Here is an 18,175-nt window from a genome sequence, read left to right as displayed (position 1 = left end):
CTGTACAGTCTCTCTGTTTACCCAGCAGCCCCGAGGAGCTGCCACCGCTACCAGGAAGTAATGGGGCTGTCGTTCCTGCCACCACTCACTCCTTCAGGGATCCAGCCACTACAACAATCATTTCACCCTCACATCTCGCCCTCAACAGCCTCCTCCCCCTCCTTCATGCTTCTGGCTCAAATCCCTCTCTTACACCTTTAACCCTCTTCTATCATCCTTATCCCTCTTTCCTCCCTCTCCCTTCCACATCGGCATTGCACAGAAACACACAATAGGCCAGAAGCAAGGCTGGAGAGTGGAAAAGAGGGGGTCGGTGGACGATGAGAGGAGCGGTGAAGGGAGGGGAAAAGCGGCGTGAAATAGTGTGAACTGCGAGGTGGAATGGAGTAAGAGTGGAGTGGGATGTAGACCACGGGGCGAGCAGAGAGACTGGCTAATGACGTATTGATTCGGCTGTGCCTGCAGCGAAACAGTGGGAGTGTGTGGGAGGAGAGGAGTCACAGCTCGCAGATGTCTGAAAACACCTGGGTGGGAAAGATGTTGTTTATTATACGCCTGTGCTGACAGGAAGAGAAGAAGCAGCAGCAGCAGCCTGGTTTGTGAAAACCCTCGTGTGCACACAGAAACTCTGCTCACACTCCCTGCAGCTCCTGCAGTCTCAAGAAGGAGCTGCATTTATTTTATTAATCTGGTAAATAAAAGCTCAGCTCTTAGGAAAAAAAATCCCCCAGCTTGTGGCTGTAAAAGCTCACATTTAGAGGTAGATGGGCATTGGGGATCACATTAGGTGAGATGCTCTGGGGATGGAGGCTTGCTAAGGGGGAGAGATGGAGGGATAAAGTGGAATTAATTGGATTTTGTGTTTTCTCTTAATAATGCATCATGGACTGAATGTGTCCATGCTCCAGCGTCCCCAGGGACAAACAGGTGAGGGATGTGGGCTGTTGAATACATTTCTGGGTGAATCATACAATCTTTATTGACTGGGTGAATTAATGATGCTAAAGGAGGGCGGGGGAGTGGAACAATAGAAAATGCTCCGGCTACCGTTTATTGCGCAGCCAGCAGGGTTACAAAAAATCTAAAAAGTGTGGATTGCATACGTGTTTAGTCCTCTTTACTCTGATACTCCTGAATAAAATCCAGTTGTGCTTAAAAGGCATTTAATTTTGGTGGTGCTTGGTGGGCCTCCCTTCTGAAGCTGCTGCCCCCGCGACCCGACCCCGGATAAGCGGAAGAAAATGGATGGATGGATGGATGGATGGATAAATGAGGAGTAATCCTGAAAGAAAACCTGTTAATGGTTTTCTTCCAGGAAACCATTAACCCTTACCGGTCTTCAAGCAGGACAGCGACTCTTAGATCAAACCTATTACACAAAATTTTCATTTTTATACTTCTATTTGTATCTCAAATGCTTCTACAAACAGCCCAATCACTTAAAAAATATGCAGACCATTTTTTTCTTTTAGCAGTAAGTTCATGTTTTTTGGTGATTGTTTAGTCACACTCCGCCGTTACCTAGCAACCCAAGCAGATCTCCAGTATATTTGGCCAGCTGGTTTTACTACATACAGGTCACTACACTGGATACTAGAAAAGTACATTGTTTTTTTTTTGTTGACTTACCATTCAAAAACCACTTTCTGAATTTTACTGGTTTTGCAGGAGGCTCCACTTCTGCTTTTCAAAGGTGTACAGTTGTAGAATTTCTCATCTGTTATCAATAATTTTTATATGAGCGTAAACATCGAGTTGGGGGGGAGGGGGAGAGGCAGCTTATATGGATTTAAAGTGACAAGACGTCCTAAAGCAGCTCAAAAAAGGCAGAAGTGATCAGACTGAACTCTGATTATCTGAGAATAATTTTGTGCAAAAAAATTAAATGAACACGTTCTTTATCGTAGCATAATGCATCACAGCAAGTGCTACAAAGGAATAATTTGGTGGGAAATATGTTAATATTAATATGTTTACATACAAAAGGCAAAAGACCCAAACTGAAATGCAAACCACACTATACTGACTTTTTCTGTAAAAAAAAAAAAAGAAAAAACAATGCATCATTTCCCTTCCACTTCACACTGATGCCCCATTTTGTGTTGGTCTACCCCAAATAAAAGCATGATGTTCATCTCTATAACGTGATAAAATCCTGCACTGTTAAATCAGAGATAATGTAAATATATAAATGTAGCAAACCAAAAGACCGTGACAATCCCGTCGTTTCTGCTGAGCTGATGAGATAAGTTTCCGCCCTGTTATTAAAAGTGAGTTCATCTGTGATCCAGGCAGACGCAGCAGCTGGAACAGGAAGTCATTCAAGCATCACAGACTCTTAAGCTGAATTAATTAAGGCTACTTCATATCCTCTGTGCCTGTGCCAAACTTTCTCTCAATCCACTTCCTGCTTTCCAATTACATTTTGTTCCTCCCGTTTCGTGGCAGATATATTCAAGCTGCTGGATCCTTCTGAGGAAAAGATTCAATGTATTTTTAAAGTGGCAGCAACAGAAAGACATTGTTTTAATTCCTTCCCTCCTCAGACTCACCTCCACATTTATGTCTCCTCCTTTGTCTGAAGAGACAGAGCAGCAAAGCGCCTTGGAGAACTGGGAATAGCATGGATGAGTGAGGATTTGATGGGCTGGCATCAGGGAATCAGCTACCGTCGCGCTGATCACCATGAAAAGCCATTAATTTGTTTGAGAGGGCTTACATGCCCCACAAGATTGTCCTCCTGTTTGTGATTGGCAGACTCAATTCTGCTCAACATCTCTTAAGTGTGTCTGCTTCACGCTCATCACTTTCATAAACAGAAAAGCACACTTCCTATTATTGCTCTACAGCAGCTACACTCCTCAGTTTGTCACATATATTCATTAATAACCTTGATTTAGTCACCATGTATATATAAACACATGAATTTCAGACAATACGATCATGATGAAAGGCTTCAGTTTCTATTTACTTTGTGTTATTTATTGCAGGTATGTTACACGTGAAAATTAAGTTTTAAGGTTTCATCAGCTCGTCTCAGCTCCAAGTTCTCTGTATTTATTCAAACAAAAGAGGAAATCAAGCTGGTGGTTAAAATCAGTCCAGCAGCTTCTAACTCACAGTTACAGACAGAAACAGAAAAAGCAGCAGCTGATTGTGATTGTATTCTGGTATTTAACATTTACATAATTAATAATAATAATAACTGAAACATAACGGATCAAAATTAAAACATTCCCAACAAAAGAGGGAATCCAGTTGATGGTTAACATCAGTCCAGCAGCTTCCACCACATTAAATATAATAAATAGCCCTTAAATTACAACTCAATGAGCTGTTAGCAGCAGTTAGCATAGCTGCGGTTAATGGTTGCAAAATTAAACACAGCGAAAATACAAAACATTAATAATGATAACAGATAAAAGCATATACAAAACATGTAAAAACACTGGATATGATTAAATTTGTCTAAAATGTATGCTAAAACATAATACTTACACAGAAAACACGGAGCAGATCCTAATAAAATGCCAGTTACGGAACAACAGAAAAAGGGGGCGGAGCTGTCGGTTACCGGTTGCTATAGTAACCATCAACCGCCAAGAGCAGAGCAACGGAACTCAATACGCGAATAAAAATGTCTGGAAAAACAACTTTTTTACCAAACAGAATCAATTCAGAAAATAAATAAGCAAATTTGGACAAACTTCACATAAATGATAATGTTGAAATAAAACCCTGCTTCATATAAACATACTTGGCAGATTTGAAGGGTGTTTAAATAATTATCCTAATGACCAACGTTTAGATTTTAGGGAGAGGTGACAAAATTTGTGTCACATTCTCACAGCAGTATGCTTTGTCTCTCTGGTTGCCTTCCTTTTTCTAAGTTTTTTGTAAAAAAAAAAAAAATAAATCGCCACTGTCATTCTCCTTTAACAACCCAAACTATGACACCAATTTGTTTTGTACATTCAGGGTGACATAAGATGCTGCTACATCTTTCCTGCTGGTTTTTGTAAAAACATATCTTTGAAGATTTGTTTTCACCATGCTGTACATGGTGGCAACAGAAAGTTGGGTCCTCAAGTTTAAAAAACTATGTTCACTTAAATTAATGGTTGACTTTGTCTAAACCTTTCATTGTATCCTGCTTCAATGAAAAACAATGTGTAAAAAGTATTAAAATACAAATTTTTGACATTAAGTCAAAAAAATGCATTCAGTGGCTCTGTGATGCATGGTGTCCAAGGCTCAAATGCAGCAGCAGCAGAGTATGTGCATGAAGAATGTCTCCATAATTCACTGCAGAACAGGTGTTCGGCTTTCGATGAGGAATGAGCTCAGGTTCGCTGCTTCGCCTGCGGCGTGGTTCTACTCCAACCAGACGGTTAGCAGTTTGATCCCACTCCCAATTCACAAAATCAAGCATCATCAGGTTCCCCTGATGGACTGTAAAGGACGAGTCCAATATACAGGGTGGGCCATAAATTTTCAAACATAGGAGAATGTATTTCTTTTATATTTCAGACACCCAAGAAGATGCGTTTGAAAAAAGAGCAAAGAATTCAAATGATACTGATGGCTGGATCGGGAAGCAGTTGCATGGTTGCACGAAACTTTAACAGAAAACATGGAACGAGCATCACACACGACACTGTGGCAAAACTTACTTGCAAGTATCAGAAAACTGGAAATGTTGCAGATCAACCACGAAGACGTTTTACATAAAGAGTAGTAATACCACTAGATTAGGCTCCAGGTTTATTATCCTGCACCTAAATATTACCAGCACATGCCTCAAACATAAACATAACCTAATTTAAAGATGTCCAATCTAGTTCTCTTCAAAACAAAGTTAAATTCTGTTCAGTTATAAAACAGCACAGGGAATGGTGAAGGAGTCTCTCACCCTGGGCGAGCAAAGCGGAGGGAAACGTTTCTTTCTCCAGGAAAAAACCTCCAGAAGAGCCAGACTTATGGATGAGCGACCATCTGCTGCGACTGGCTGGAAGCTGACGACAGGCAGAGATGGTACTTTCTATGGAAGAAAACGATGAAAGACAGCAGAAATTTTTTAAATATTGAGCAAAAAGAAGCGCTCATTCTGTTCTTCTGCATCTTAATGTATCACAACTTAACTAGAGATACGCCAGGATAACAATAGACAAAAGTTGTAAGCCTTTTTCTAGCCGATAACCAAATTCTACATATTGATAATGTCAGAGAGAAATGTTTTTGTAATATTGTTGTGCAAGGAAAAAGTTATGGCACGGATCCAGGTTACTTTGGTGGGGAAACAATGGTTGAGTGCTTAAGGAGAGCCGGCTGGAGTCAAAGGAGTCAGAAGGGAGTTTCTGTTTGGTCAGATAAGGAAACAACTTGACTAAGTGTTAGTCGACCTTCTTGAGATGGAGCCAGATGTTTTCGATTCCCGTAATATGTAATAAACACACAGTATGAATTGTGCCAGGATGACTGTGCAAATGAAGGAAAGCGATGCCATTGGTCTAAACTTTCAAATACACGCCAATAGAGATGAAATCCTACAAAAAGTGATGTGTCCAGCAAAAGCTGAGTGATTTTGGATAGTTTGTAGAACATGTGTTGTTTTTGTTGAACTTATTTGCAGATGTAAATAAATCTCTCCCCGTTGGCTGTAACAGTAATGTTGCATTCACACCAAACGCGTATGATGCTTCTGGTTTGATGTGTGTTCACTTTGAACGCAGATGCTTGACATTTTGCTGTATATCTAGTGTTTCGCGTGTTTGGTTTACATTTAAGTCTATGTGGAGGCGGTTCGAGGGCGCGTCACCTCTACCCGTTGGACGTGTTGGATGCTCTTGACGCACGAAACGCACCGCAACGGCCCATGACGTGCCTCCACATAGACTTTGAATGTAAACCAGAGGCACCTGATGCTCAAAATGAGCTTGGTGTGAACCCACCATAAAGAGTCCGAGCCCTGTGTATTACTTTTATTCCTTTATAATAATTCACAGTAAAGAGCTCAGTAAATGCCAAAACCTTTGCATATCACTACAATTGCTAAAAATAAGAAACTAAATCTTGAACAAATCATCCTAGGTCCTCTGTAGAATAATCATTTTATGAATGCAGTAATATTGTGATTAGCAAATCAGTAGCTTGTGAATCTAAATAATGGACCACAGAGCTGCCTTGAAACAACACAACAAAAACGTAACGTAAGGTTTCCTGTCATCTTTCATCAAACATGTTGGCCTTCCTTTCCATCATGCCTTCACATCTGTTCCTCTGCTGTCTCATGTCATCTCAGTCCTTCTCCTCATTTCCTCTGTTTGATAGCTTTCACACACGCAAGGTGACTTCTCCAGAATGTGAATGCGGCTTCTGGAAAAGGTCATTTTAAATGACCTGTCAATCAACAGCCTGACTTCGTCAAAGAGGACACACTCAAACAAGCTTGTTCTCCTATAAACACCTCCACTATGTGTGTGTGTGTGTATATACAAGCATGCAAAACAATATAAAATATGGTTCTTCATGCAGCATGTTATGTACTAGCAGTCTTCTGCTCACAACAGCAGTAAATAAATTATGAGGACTCTGTTAAAATTCTTCCTGTACTCCATCTGCTGTTGCGATGGGGCCCTGCTTCCCTCTGAAGGAGCGGAAATCCTCTGGATGGAGGTGGAAACCGTTAGACCGGTCTACAAGGCTTTGTACCTCACTTCCTACTATTAGCCCCTGCTCAAATCCCTCTGTTCCTGCTGCTCTTCGAATTCCTTGCATCGTTTATTTCTCTCACCCCCCTGGAAACCGTCTCAAACTAAGCGCTCCTAAGTTGCCTGGCAAAGCATGTAACTTGAATTAAAGGGAACCTATTGTGCAAAATGTACTTTTCATATCTTTTTGGGTTTTAACTTTTTCTTCAAACAGCTCAAGCTTTTTAAAAAAACAATCAGATCTTTTTTTAAAGTTAATGTTTTTAGGTGTCTGGAAAATGAGCCATTTCATAAATTTCTCTTGAGTTTTTGCAGAGAACCAGCACAATTGGTCGGCTGGTTTTACCACTGTATGAGCTGTACAATGGCAAGATTTTTTAAAATCTTTTGTAAAACCATGAAATGGCAAAAATAGACATGAACAACAAATGGAAAAAAACAAGTATTTCACTGTTGACTTACCATCCAGAAACTTCTTGCTCCATTTTTGTTAGTTGTGCAGAAGACTCTACTAATGCTTTTCAAAGATGTATGGATGTATAATTATGCATCTGTTTGCAGCCATTTTCATGTATAGTGTAAACGTTGTGGCCACCAGAAGCTTATTTGGATTTAAAGTGACAAGAGTCGCTGAACGACTCATACTGGAAGGAGGTCAAAATAAGCAGAACTGGTCAGACTAAAATCTCCTTATCCAAGGAAGATTTTGTGGAAAAAAATAAATGTGATGAACATGTTTTGTATAGCCCACAGATTCATCCTGTTCAGGGAAGCATGAGAGGTCACCTTTGATAATTTCCCAGGCCTGGTGAAGGAAAATTGAAACATAGTAAGGAAAGAATGATTGCATTTCCACACTTCCTTCATTGTTCCATTAGTTTCATCTATCCAGCTTTTATTTTACAAAGAAAGGAAAATAGCTAAATTCTTCCCTGTCTTTCTGAAAATGGGGAGATTCTCAATGATTCTAAATGCCTCAGCTCTCCCTCTGCATTCTTGCTTGCTATTCATGAAAAGAGGTCAATAGGGTTGAACAGCACTGGAACAAAGGTGACGCTCAGCTCAGAAATTAAAGGGCACTGAACTCCAGGTTACTTGACCTCTGTTCAGGTGAGGGTAACGAGGCAGTAATGAATAACAAACCGTGACATTTAAGTATGAAATTTCCTGAAACGATTTGCACAGGTTGGACCCACCTGCTCAGACGTGATGCGCTTCATACAATTGATATTTTAAAACATGATACTACAATCCTGTGGCCTTTTGGGCGTTACTAAGTAAAGCTGACAGACAAAATGCATGCGTGAGTAAATCGTAAAATTATGGTGCTTTCAGCATTGTGGCCATCTTGGTACCAACCAAGCATCTTGATTGGTACTAAGATAATACCAACTAATAATAATAATATAATAATAATAATTTATGGAAAACTTAAAATGATTGGTGAAAATTCCAATTTCACGCAAAATTTGTGAGAATTTGCATTAATAGTTGCAAGTTGTAGTATTATTTATTAATGTCACTGGTTAGCACTGTTGCAATGCAGCAAGAAGGTTGCAGGTTCGATTCCCTGTCTTTGCTCTTTGTCTGGAGTTTACATGTTTCTTCCTGTGCATGTAAGGGTTTGATGTTGCTACCTTCCACAGTACAAAAACGTGACTTTTAGGTTAATCTGTCCCTCAAACTGCTCTTTGGTATGAGTGTGTGCATGCATGGCTGTTTGTACAGGCGACCCGCCCAGGGTGTACTCTGTCTCTTGCCCATTGGCCAATGGAGGCAGCCAATGGGCCAAAGACAGGCACCAGACCCTTTGTAACCTTGCAAGGATAAGCGAGTAGAGACAATGAATTGATTGGTGTTATTGTACATCTGTACACACATTTAGCAGCAGAATTGTCAATGCTTATAGCTCTGTAAACACCAATATTGACATTGTTTCTATTTCTGATCACCATGCAATGTAATTTGGCCGACTTTAAGTGACAAAAACAGGGTTGTGGCAGGAATACTTGTAAGCCTGTAGAGCCACACACAGCCACCATGAAATCCTGTTTCAGCCTGGATCATGGACAATATCCCTCAAGGGGGGAGATTGGATGCGTGTGTCTGAGAGCGAGAGAGTGAGAGAGAAAAAGAAAAACACACAAAAAGACACACAAGGATATGTGGCTCTTTATTTGGGGCAAGCTGATAAATGACTCTCTAAGGTTGCAGAGAGAGCATCTTTAACAAAATTCTCGTCTCTCCCTTATGGACTGGCTTCCTTCTCCAGCCTGGTGGTGTTTGGCAAAAGCCTCTGCAGCAAAAAGCCTTGAATGGGAAATCACTGGATGTGGAACTGCACATCAAATGAAGGAGACTTTTAACTCATAAGTATCTCCCAGGCAGTAATTCAGACTGGAATGTCTCCATGTGTTTTACCCCCGCCTTCAGCAGGTCATTTTGATTACTGCAGGGAACCATTGTTTCACTTCATCTCCGCTTCACCACTGCTCTCCCACTCACTCATTTGCATTCCCTCTCCTGGCTCTCCTCCACATTTTTCAATTTATCCTGTCACACCTGTTATTCACTTGTTTTTTCTTTTCCATTTTCCCCCATTTTGCTTTTTCTTTGTGTCAGCGCAAAGCCTCATCTGAATGCAGAAGCAGTCTCACGCTCTCCACCTGCATCTTTGCTGCTTGAAGAAGAGCAATCATCTTTTTTCCCCCTTTCAAGACATCTATAAAAAACACAAGCAGAGTCCGAATTTCCTAAATGCCATGAAACAAGTGGCTGAACCTTGTTTGTTTGGGTCTTGATGTTGCAGCACATGCAAACCTTCATATTTCATTCACTTTCATGCAGCTCTGCTCGTTATCTCGCTCCGTCCTGCACAGACCGAACAGACAGACTTTCCAGTGCCTGCTCTCTCCCTCGTCTGCAGACGAGTAGAGACGGAGGCAGGCTAGAGTGAGGAGGGGCGAGAGGCGAGCAAATGAGGTGTGGGTAAAAATTATAGGGGGGACTGGAAGAGATTGCAGCAGCCCAGCCCTGATTCAGGAGAAACGGAGGGTGTGGAGGGGGAAAGAGACAGAAAACAGGAGTTATTAGGTGCAGGATCCTGAAGATTTGGGTTTAGTTGTGGCAGTGCTGCGTGCAGATCTGCATCCTCCATCGCCGCTGGGAAACAAGTGCCTTTTGTGCCTCCCCCCTGCTGCAGAGGGGGGAGTGCGTTTACCGGCGTCCCCGGAGGGAGAAGGCAAGAAGTCTCCTCCAATCAGCCCTTAGAGCTTTCTCTGATCTTGACGGACATTTATCACTGACCTGAGACAGGCACTGCTCATCACTCCAACCACTTGGAATGTTCTCAGCGCTCTCATTTCGTTTATTGACTATAAAATCACACTTTGACGAGGATACGACAATCAGCCTGACCAGAAAAAAAGGGGAGGGATTTCTGGACATGCTGGATTGTTTTTCATGATGGACTGACTTTTCCACGTGCATTTTTTCTCTTTTCCCCAAGCGGAGGACTCTTTTTCTTAAATGTACGAAGGCAATATTTACTCTGTCATGTCGTGTTTGTCATCCTGAAGAAGATGAGAGGCAGAGCATCATCCTGACAGTCATGTAGGGCTGACACATGTAGATAGATATGAAGCAGGAGAAAATGGAAAAGGGTGACAGTTGGAGCACACTTGCCTGCTGAGCGCGTCTGGCGCCTCGCTCTCCAGAGTTTGGGGTTGTTTTGGCCGAGTTGTCATGCTTCTAATTGGACAGAGATAGCTTTCGTCTCAGTGTGTGGCTGGTGAGAGGAGTCGGAGTTTGGGGGATTACAGGCTTTACGCAAAAAGGAAACAGGTGCTGTGGAGCCTTGACTGAGGATTAGCTTGTGCGACCCTGTCGATGGACCTTTCAGACAAGACGATCCTCGCTTAAGGATTAAAGAAAAAGATGAAGGTTTAACCCAGACGATGAGACTCACAGGAAGGAGACAGGAGAGGAACTTGCATTAAGATTGAGATCAGGTCCCTGCAAACTGTGAAAAGTGAGGTCTTTAGGGGAACTATCAATATTGAGGAATATGTTTGCAGAATTTCAAGGCAGGGAAAACCCTTTCTTCAATACGCCAGCAAATCGAACTGATCCATGAGCTGTTTTTTATTGATTTTCTCTCAACATCTAGAAGTCTTGTCTGATTACTGCTCAAGAGGTCACTAATCTAAACATAATCCATCACTAGTCCACCCTGAAGCAGTTTGAGTGCTGAGTGAGCCACGTCCAAGGACTAATGGAATATTGCAGAGACTCATTGTAGGTGCAGTTAATTTAAATGCCCTGTATTGTTTTGAATAAATAGTGGTGTGTGTTTGTAAGTAGAACAGCTTGTAGCTCAAAGGACGGTGTGTCGCAGGCTACCTTATCTTCAGTGCACAGGAAGGGCTTGCAGCTTCTGGCTAATGGTGTCATGGGCACAAGCTGACACAAAGCTTTCAATCCCACTCATGCCCTCAAGGAGTTTCAGTGCAGTTGCATTAAGAAATACCTCTAACCATACGCTGATCCTTAAGTAGATGGCCAGAGCAAGACAGTGTGCTGACTCGGCTTTAAGCAAAGACACGTTATCTCAGCAAACCTGGAGAGCAAAGCAGGAGGGTAGGACAAGGTGGGACTGAGGAGTAAGAAGCAGCCTCCTCAAGTTGTTAGATGGTCTCATTGTTTGAACGGGTAGCACTGTGAGAGTGGGGGAGTTCAGCCACAGCGGGCGTCTTCTGGGAGTAACTACTCGATGCTGCAGCTCTACACCTCTATGACCCAGAGTAGCTGGCTACAGCAGGAGTTCTGCACCRTCGCGTTTGTCTGGGAGAAGCACTGACACGTCTGAAACTGGTGCCTGATTGATTAATGAAGCACAAACCTGCAGGACAATTAGAGTGTGAAGAGAGATCCGCCAATAAGCACACAAACCTCAATGGAACATATCTGCAAATAAAAGGATTTCCAACGTTTGAGCACAACAAAAGACAGTGGATCAGTGACGCAGCCGATTAAACTGTGCCCTTCCCTGCTGTGGATGAGTTGTGTGTCACTCTGAAGAGGACTGGTGTTACACACCACAACCCCCTGCGAATGAGGGTGGGGCTCTCCCACTGCCACAGACAAAGAATACTGCCTTAAGAACCAAACTTCGGTTGGAGGACCAGCAGGGTCCGTCATTCCCTGCCAGCCGTCGCCATGGGGTGCAACATGTGTGTGGTTCAAAAGCCTGAGGAGCAATACAGGGTGATGTTTCAGGTGAGCGCTCTCCTCCTCTGAGCTAACACTGACTGCCTTACAAAAGTATTCACATCCCTTCAACTCTTTACATGTTGTGCCATTAGAACAGGGTGTCAAACTCATTTTCACTTTGGGCCAGTTAAAGATCATGAATGTCCTCCAAGGGCCAGTTGTGGCAGAATGTACTGATAAAACTACCCATTAGCAAATAGTCAAAACTACGAATAAAAAGCTGGCTCTGCATTTAATGAGTTAAATAATGTTGTCACATTGATGTAATTTGGCGGTTTGCAGATAAAAACAGCTTAGACTTAATTGATAAAATGATATGCACACAACATTTATTTTGAATGCTCTATTTATGTAGCTATCTAGAGTCTAGAGGGCCACATAAAAACTTCTGATGGACCGGATTTAGCCCTTGCACCCTGAGTTTGACAACTAACTTCAATGCATTTTCTTTTATTGCCATTTTGTGGAACAAAGAAGTTCACGGTTCTAAAGTGAAAGAAAAATTACAGCTTTAATTTTCTGAATTCTTTATTGCAAAACCTAATCTAATTTGTATTTTATCTAAATTAATCCTTTTTAAAATGACAAACGTAGAGACTGAAAATTTTACCCGTTATTTTGTTATTTTTCTGAAGCTCAGTCAGAGGCTCACCAGAGGCACATTTAGGTCAGGACTTTGAATGGGCCATTCTTACTTATGAGTGTTTTTGATATAAATATTTGTAGTGTAGCTGAAATGTTTTGAATGTTCATAGTCAGCCATTTGATCCAGAAAACACTGACATAAAACAAACATTAACATTACAATATTAGCATAAACTCAAAAAAAGGCAACAGCAGCATCATCATTAACAATTTAAAAAATAAGTCTTAGCAACATCATTAGCATAATGCTAACAGCATATAAGCGTCAAATAAACCACAGCAACCTTCATAACTGATTTTAAGCAAGGAAGAAATTAAAGTAGCGGATGTAAATAAAATAAAATAAAAAAGCAAAGCAATATGACAGCTAAAACTAATAAAACGTACTAAAGAACAAAAGCTGTAGCTTACCGGCCATCTGGAAAATCCTCGACCTCCGTCGCCCTTAGCAACGTTATTATCACCATGGCAACGAGAAACTCTGGTACCTTCTATGACAGTGCCGAAATTCCGGGCGCCAACAAATGTTTATTATCTTTACCTAAACAATGCAATTGGTTATTTAGCGTCAAGAAAAGTACCGAGTCTCTCGGTGGAAATTCACTGCTGATCTTTTTTATTTTTATTTCTTCCTTCCTTCTACGTTTGTGAGGACGGCACTCCAGCGCCCCCTATGGACCAGACGCCAGTGGTGTTTAGAGCCCTAGTGGACAGGCTGTTAATATTAAAGTAAAACATCCCCACAATGCGAAGCTAGCACCGCCATGTTTCATGGCGTGCATGCTGTGTTGTTCACAGTGATTCTTATATTTTAGCGTATCATAGTAAAATAGGCTATGCTAGTAAGGCTTTTCGGTTTTTATTCATAGAAATCTTAATAATTTTCTTTCCACTGAGCAGCTATTCCCTGCTTTGTGTCGGTCTAACACATAAAATCAAGCTGAAATCTTGTTGCTGTGCTTGTAATGTAAGATGTGTAAAACACAGGCAGTATGAATCATATGCAAGGCATTGTTATGGAGAGTCACACTTCACATGACGTGTTTTCCTCTTTACCAGAGAACAGCAGACATTACCTGGGCCGTGCAGAGACCACTATAGGGGCAGGTGCTCAACAACAAAAAAGGGCACATCTAACCACATTCTAGGACAGTAGTTCTTCAGAGAAAGGCAGATGCAGAGGCCTGTCAGTGTCTGTTGTATTTCATTACCTCTCTGCTTAAACCGCTACTCCGTACTGAAGCAGAAACGATACGTTCAACGTTTTCCGTCATCTGACAAGTAGCAAGTCTACTCCACTTTATTCACCAAAACCGTTTTTTTTATAATTTACCAAAAACTGTTTTATAATCTGGAACGTTCGCTACGTTGAGCTCCAGTTAGCCGCTTTATCGCACTGCGCGAGAGGCAACTGCGTCATGCGTCACGGGCAAAAGGTCAAAGGTAACAAGGTGACCGGAGGGCTTATTATGTTGTACAAAAAAAAAAATAATAATAATTTTAGTACATGTTATTATGTGTCAGAAGAGGGCTTAGAAAAATAATAATACAAAAAAATAAAAAATTGACCAAAAGGGCACTTGGGGGCAAGGAGCGAAAAGGGCAGGTGCTCAAGCACCTGGTTTCTCTAAATTCTCCCTTGGTGTGAGTGTGTGTGTTCATGGTTGTGTGTCCTGTCTGTCTTTCTGTGTTGCCCTGTCCAGGTTGACCCCGCCTCTCGCCCGTAACGTTAGCTACAAGGGTGTAAGAAAATGGATGGATGGATGGATGGATGGATGGATGGATGGATGGATGGATGGATGGATGGATGGATGGATGGATGGATGGATGGATGGATGGATGGATTACAATTACTAATTATTCACATGTTGTATTCAATAATTTACACATGAACATGAAAGATACAACACAACATGTCAGAACCTTACTAATAAATTGGAAATACTTAAACTACCCACTTGTTCAATGGAACTTGGTTGAACAAGCTCATCACCTGCTTGACCATCAGTTGTTTCTGATGAAAAGTTTTCTGTATTAGGCTGTATTTGTGGGAGAAAAACATACAAAACCACATGAAAAAAGCATGAAGACTGTTGATGGAGTCTTCAGTGGCGAGTCAAAACTTGTGCAGGTCACTTGGAAGAGAGCGTCAGGAATACATAATTCTGTTTTCCTCTACCTCTCTCAGCTCTTTGCATGCTCGTACATACGTACACATAGGTGGTTTTCACACACCCATGTGCTCGAAGCTAAGGTTGAACGAAATGACACGCTGGAAACGCCGTCTTTAAGCCGTAGCTTAGAAAGCGGCCAACAAAAGAAATTAGAAACTATTGTTAGGTTCCTCATCAAAAAATGTATAGATGAGGAAAACACTGTTGAGCAGATTTAATGGGAAACCAGGTTATTGTGTTTTGCACATTGTAAAGCCTAAATCAGTTACAACCACATTGGCTGAAGCTTGTCTAAATTGTTGGAAAAAGTTACATTTGTATTAATATGAATGAGTTTATTTGGAAATGTTTTGATGGGTTGAAACATCTCCTTYACTAGGAAGTGTGAATCACTTCAGAGCTTTTCCTGGTTACCATAGCAACTGTTACACTTCTACCTAACTGATGATGTCACTAGGAACCCAGGCTTTGTGTCATAGATTCTATGACATCAGCTCTTAACCCTTTGAATATCTTGCTACGTGTGTTCTAAAGCCAGATGTGCAGAACTCAACGAATTTATAGAGAATTGCAATTTTTCACCTAGAGACTGAAACGCAAGATGGATCACCGTCGATTCCCCAGGAGGCCTGATACACCTATGCCTATGATGAGAAAGATATTTGACCCAGACCCCCCATGTGATTTTGTATTCAAGAAGAGTGTCAAAATTGAAGATCAGGACCGTACTTTAAGGAACTCTATTTTAAAGTTGCCTAAAATTAAAACAAATTTCCAACCTACCCCCATACCACAACGAAAAGTAAATGTTCAGGAGAATTCCGCCACAAGTGATTCTAACTCTAGCACAAGCTCAGGTTTCCTTGTAAGTTTGGAAGACGGAAATGATATTCAGACACGCATTGACCGGCATAATAAATTTCGAAGAGTACAGGAGTTGAAAGAAAGACACAAAGCTGGTCTTCGTAAATTACAGGAGAAGAAACCAAGACCAACAAATGCATACGCACGGGATGTGCAAAACTGGAGAGACAAGCGGGAGAAAACTCCATCAAAGACATTGTTGCAAATTGACAGAAATGGGCAAAAACCTCTCAACTTGTCCACAGATGTGGACAAGTTTAGAGATGACAAGTTGAGAGCTTGTCCACAGCTCATTGTCCTTTCCAATGAGGATTCTGGAAAGGACAAACATGACAAACAGTTTAAAAAGTCTTCATCATGTAAAAAGGAACAGAAACTCAACAAACAGGTTAGTGAAAAGGCAGAGGAACAATTTGTGAAGCCAAGGCAAACACACAGAGTTAGTGAAGGCAAACGGTCAGAATATGTACATGACGAGAGGGAGAAAAATGTTCACGAACAGGTAAAATTTCAAGAGAAATGTAAGAAGATGGCCTATGAAAATATAGAGGATATAAGAAGAAAAGAATATATCAAAGAAGCTTTTGAGGAGAAAAAGCTTAATGAAGAAATGACCAAGCAGGAGTTTGCCCAAAAGTTACTTGACAAACAGGAGAAAAAAAAGAAAGTTAAAATGCAAAAGTACTTGACTGATGCATGGGATGATCAAGTTGAATATAAACAGCATAAGCAGATTGAAATGGACAAGATAATAAATCAAGGGTCTGATTCCTTGATGGAATCAGAGCGGTCGCATCGAACGGAGGACGTTGAGAAGAAACAGAAGAAGAAGCAGCAGAAACTCCGCACACAGGACAAGACTGAGCAAAACATGAGGGACCAAAATTTTAATTCTTTAGAGGAATGTAAGAAGATTGTTTATGACAATCTGGATAATCTAAAGAAGAAGGAAGCTGCCAACTTTGCGCTTTTGGAGGAAAAGCGATTTCAAGAGAGGGCTGAGCAGCAGTTAGGCCAAAAGTTACAAGAGGAACAGGAGAGGGACAAGAAAGCCATATTGAAAAAGTCAGTGTCTGACACATGGGATGCCCAAATTCAAGCCAATAAACAGAGGAAGAAGAAATTAGCGGAACATGAAAGGCAACAAATGGCTGCCACAATGGAGTCAGATAGACTGCATCAAATTGAGGAAATTGAGATGAGGAAACAGAAGAAAGAGAAAGACCTGAATTTTTTTTGGAGGCAGGATGAGACTGAGCCAAACATGGAAGACCAAAAGAAGACTGTGGATGACAATTTAGAGGATATATTGAGGAAAGAAGCTGCCTACGACTTTCTTTTACAAAAAACGCTATGTAACAGTATGGCTAAAGAGGAGGTTGCCAAAATGCTACATGAAGCACATCAGCAGAAGAAGGAAACTCCAAAGCAAAAGACTCTGGCTGATAAAGTGTTCACCAGTTATGAAAATAAACAGGAACAGAAGAGGGAAATGGACAGGGCTGAAAGGGAAGGGGTGCTTCCTGGATATCGAGCTGAGGAAATTGAAGCCAGGAGACAGAAGAAGGATCCCCAGCAGAAACTGAAGACACAGGACGAGACTAAAAAACACACGGACAACTTAGTAATAATGCAGTGGGAAATACAGCACAGTGTTACTGAGCAAGAAAGAGATGTTCAGTATGAAACTGGCTTTCTAGACTATGAGAGTGACTGCGACATTCCTGATAAGGACAGAAGTCGTGAAATACGTAAAAAAATAGTGTATGACCAACTGTCACTTATAAAGAAGGAAGAAGCTAAAAAACGGGCTTTTATGGAGGACAAGGTACTGAAAGAAAAGGAACAGCGGGAATCTGCAGAGCAAAAGCGTGAAAAACTGGAGAAAGAGAAAAAAGCTGCAGCTATAAAGTCTCTGACTCATTCTTGGGATTCCCAGATACAGCTTAAACGGCAGGAGAAAAAGGAACTGTGTGAGATTGAAAGGAAAAACATGCGGACCTTAATGGAATTAGAAAGAGTGTGTGGAGGTGAAAATAGTAAGCCAAGCCACCAGATTCTGCCAGGGAGAAGTACCTCCAAGAAATCTGCAGGAAGATCGGTGTGTTCTGCTGACAAACATGATGACACAAAAACCAGACCTATACTGAGTAGTCAGAAAGTTAGGAATACCAAGCCTGTCACACTTCCTTTACTCAAATCCACCACTGTGCACTTTGCTAAAGATTGCCAACAGCACAATAAAAGAGTAAAATTCCCATCCATTTCCAGTCCCTAATAAATGTCTGTTTCTCAGCTGGCCAAGGAATGTGATGGGAATCCCCCGGAGGAGCTGACCCAAGTGGCTTAGGAGAGGGAAGTTTGTGCCTCCCTACTTAGGCTGCTGCCCCCATGACCTGAAGAAAATGGATGAATGGATGGATGGATAGATAAATAGGTTTTCTCTGGGTGCTCCAGTTTCCCTACAAAAACGATAGATAGATAGATAGATAGATAGATAGATAGATAGAT

At 41.4% G+C, this 18,175-nt stretch overlaps 1 protein-coding gene across 2 annotated transcripts in view; it reads left to right on the top strand.

The window, feature by feature from the left end:
* Positions 1-8,894: 8,894 nt before the first annotated feature.
* The window catches only part of LOC103467710 (PDZ domain-containing protein 4), a 32,539-nt gene continuing 23,258 nt past the window's right edge, over positions 8,895-18,175 (top strand). Inside the window, exon 1 of one of the 2 annotated variants that reach the window (XM_008414347.2) lies at positions 8,895-11,987. In XM_008414347.2, the coding sequence (XP_008412569.1) occupies positions 11,928-11,987 (60 nt within the window). In that variant the 5' untranslated portion in view covers positions 8,895-11,927. The remainder of the gene's footprint in view (positions 11,988-18,175) is intronic. The other variant, XM_008414348.2, reaches the window with a different exon arrangement.

This window comes from Poecilia reticulata, linkage group LG7, assembly GCF_000633615.1.
Source record: "Poecilia reticulata strain Guanapo linkage group LG7, Guppy_female_1.0+MT, whole genome shotgun sequence".
NCBI lineage: Eukaryota > Metazoa > Chordata > Actinopteri > Cyprinodontiformes > Poeciliidae > Poecilia > Poecilia reticulata.
Note: the sequence above shows the minus strand (reverse complement) of the source record. Positions and strands in the feature narration are given on the sequence as shown.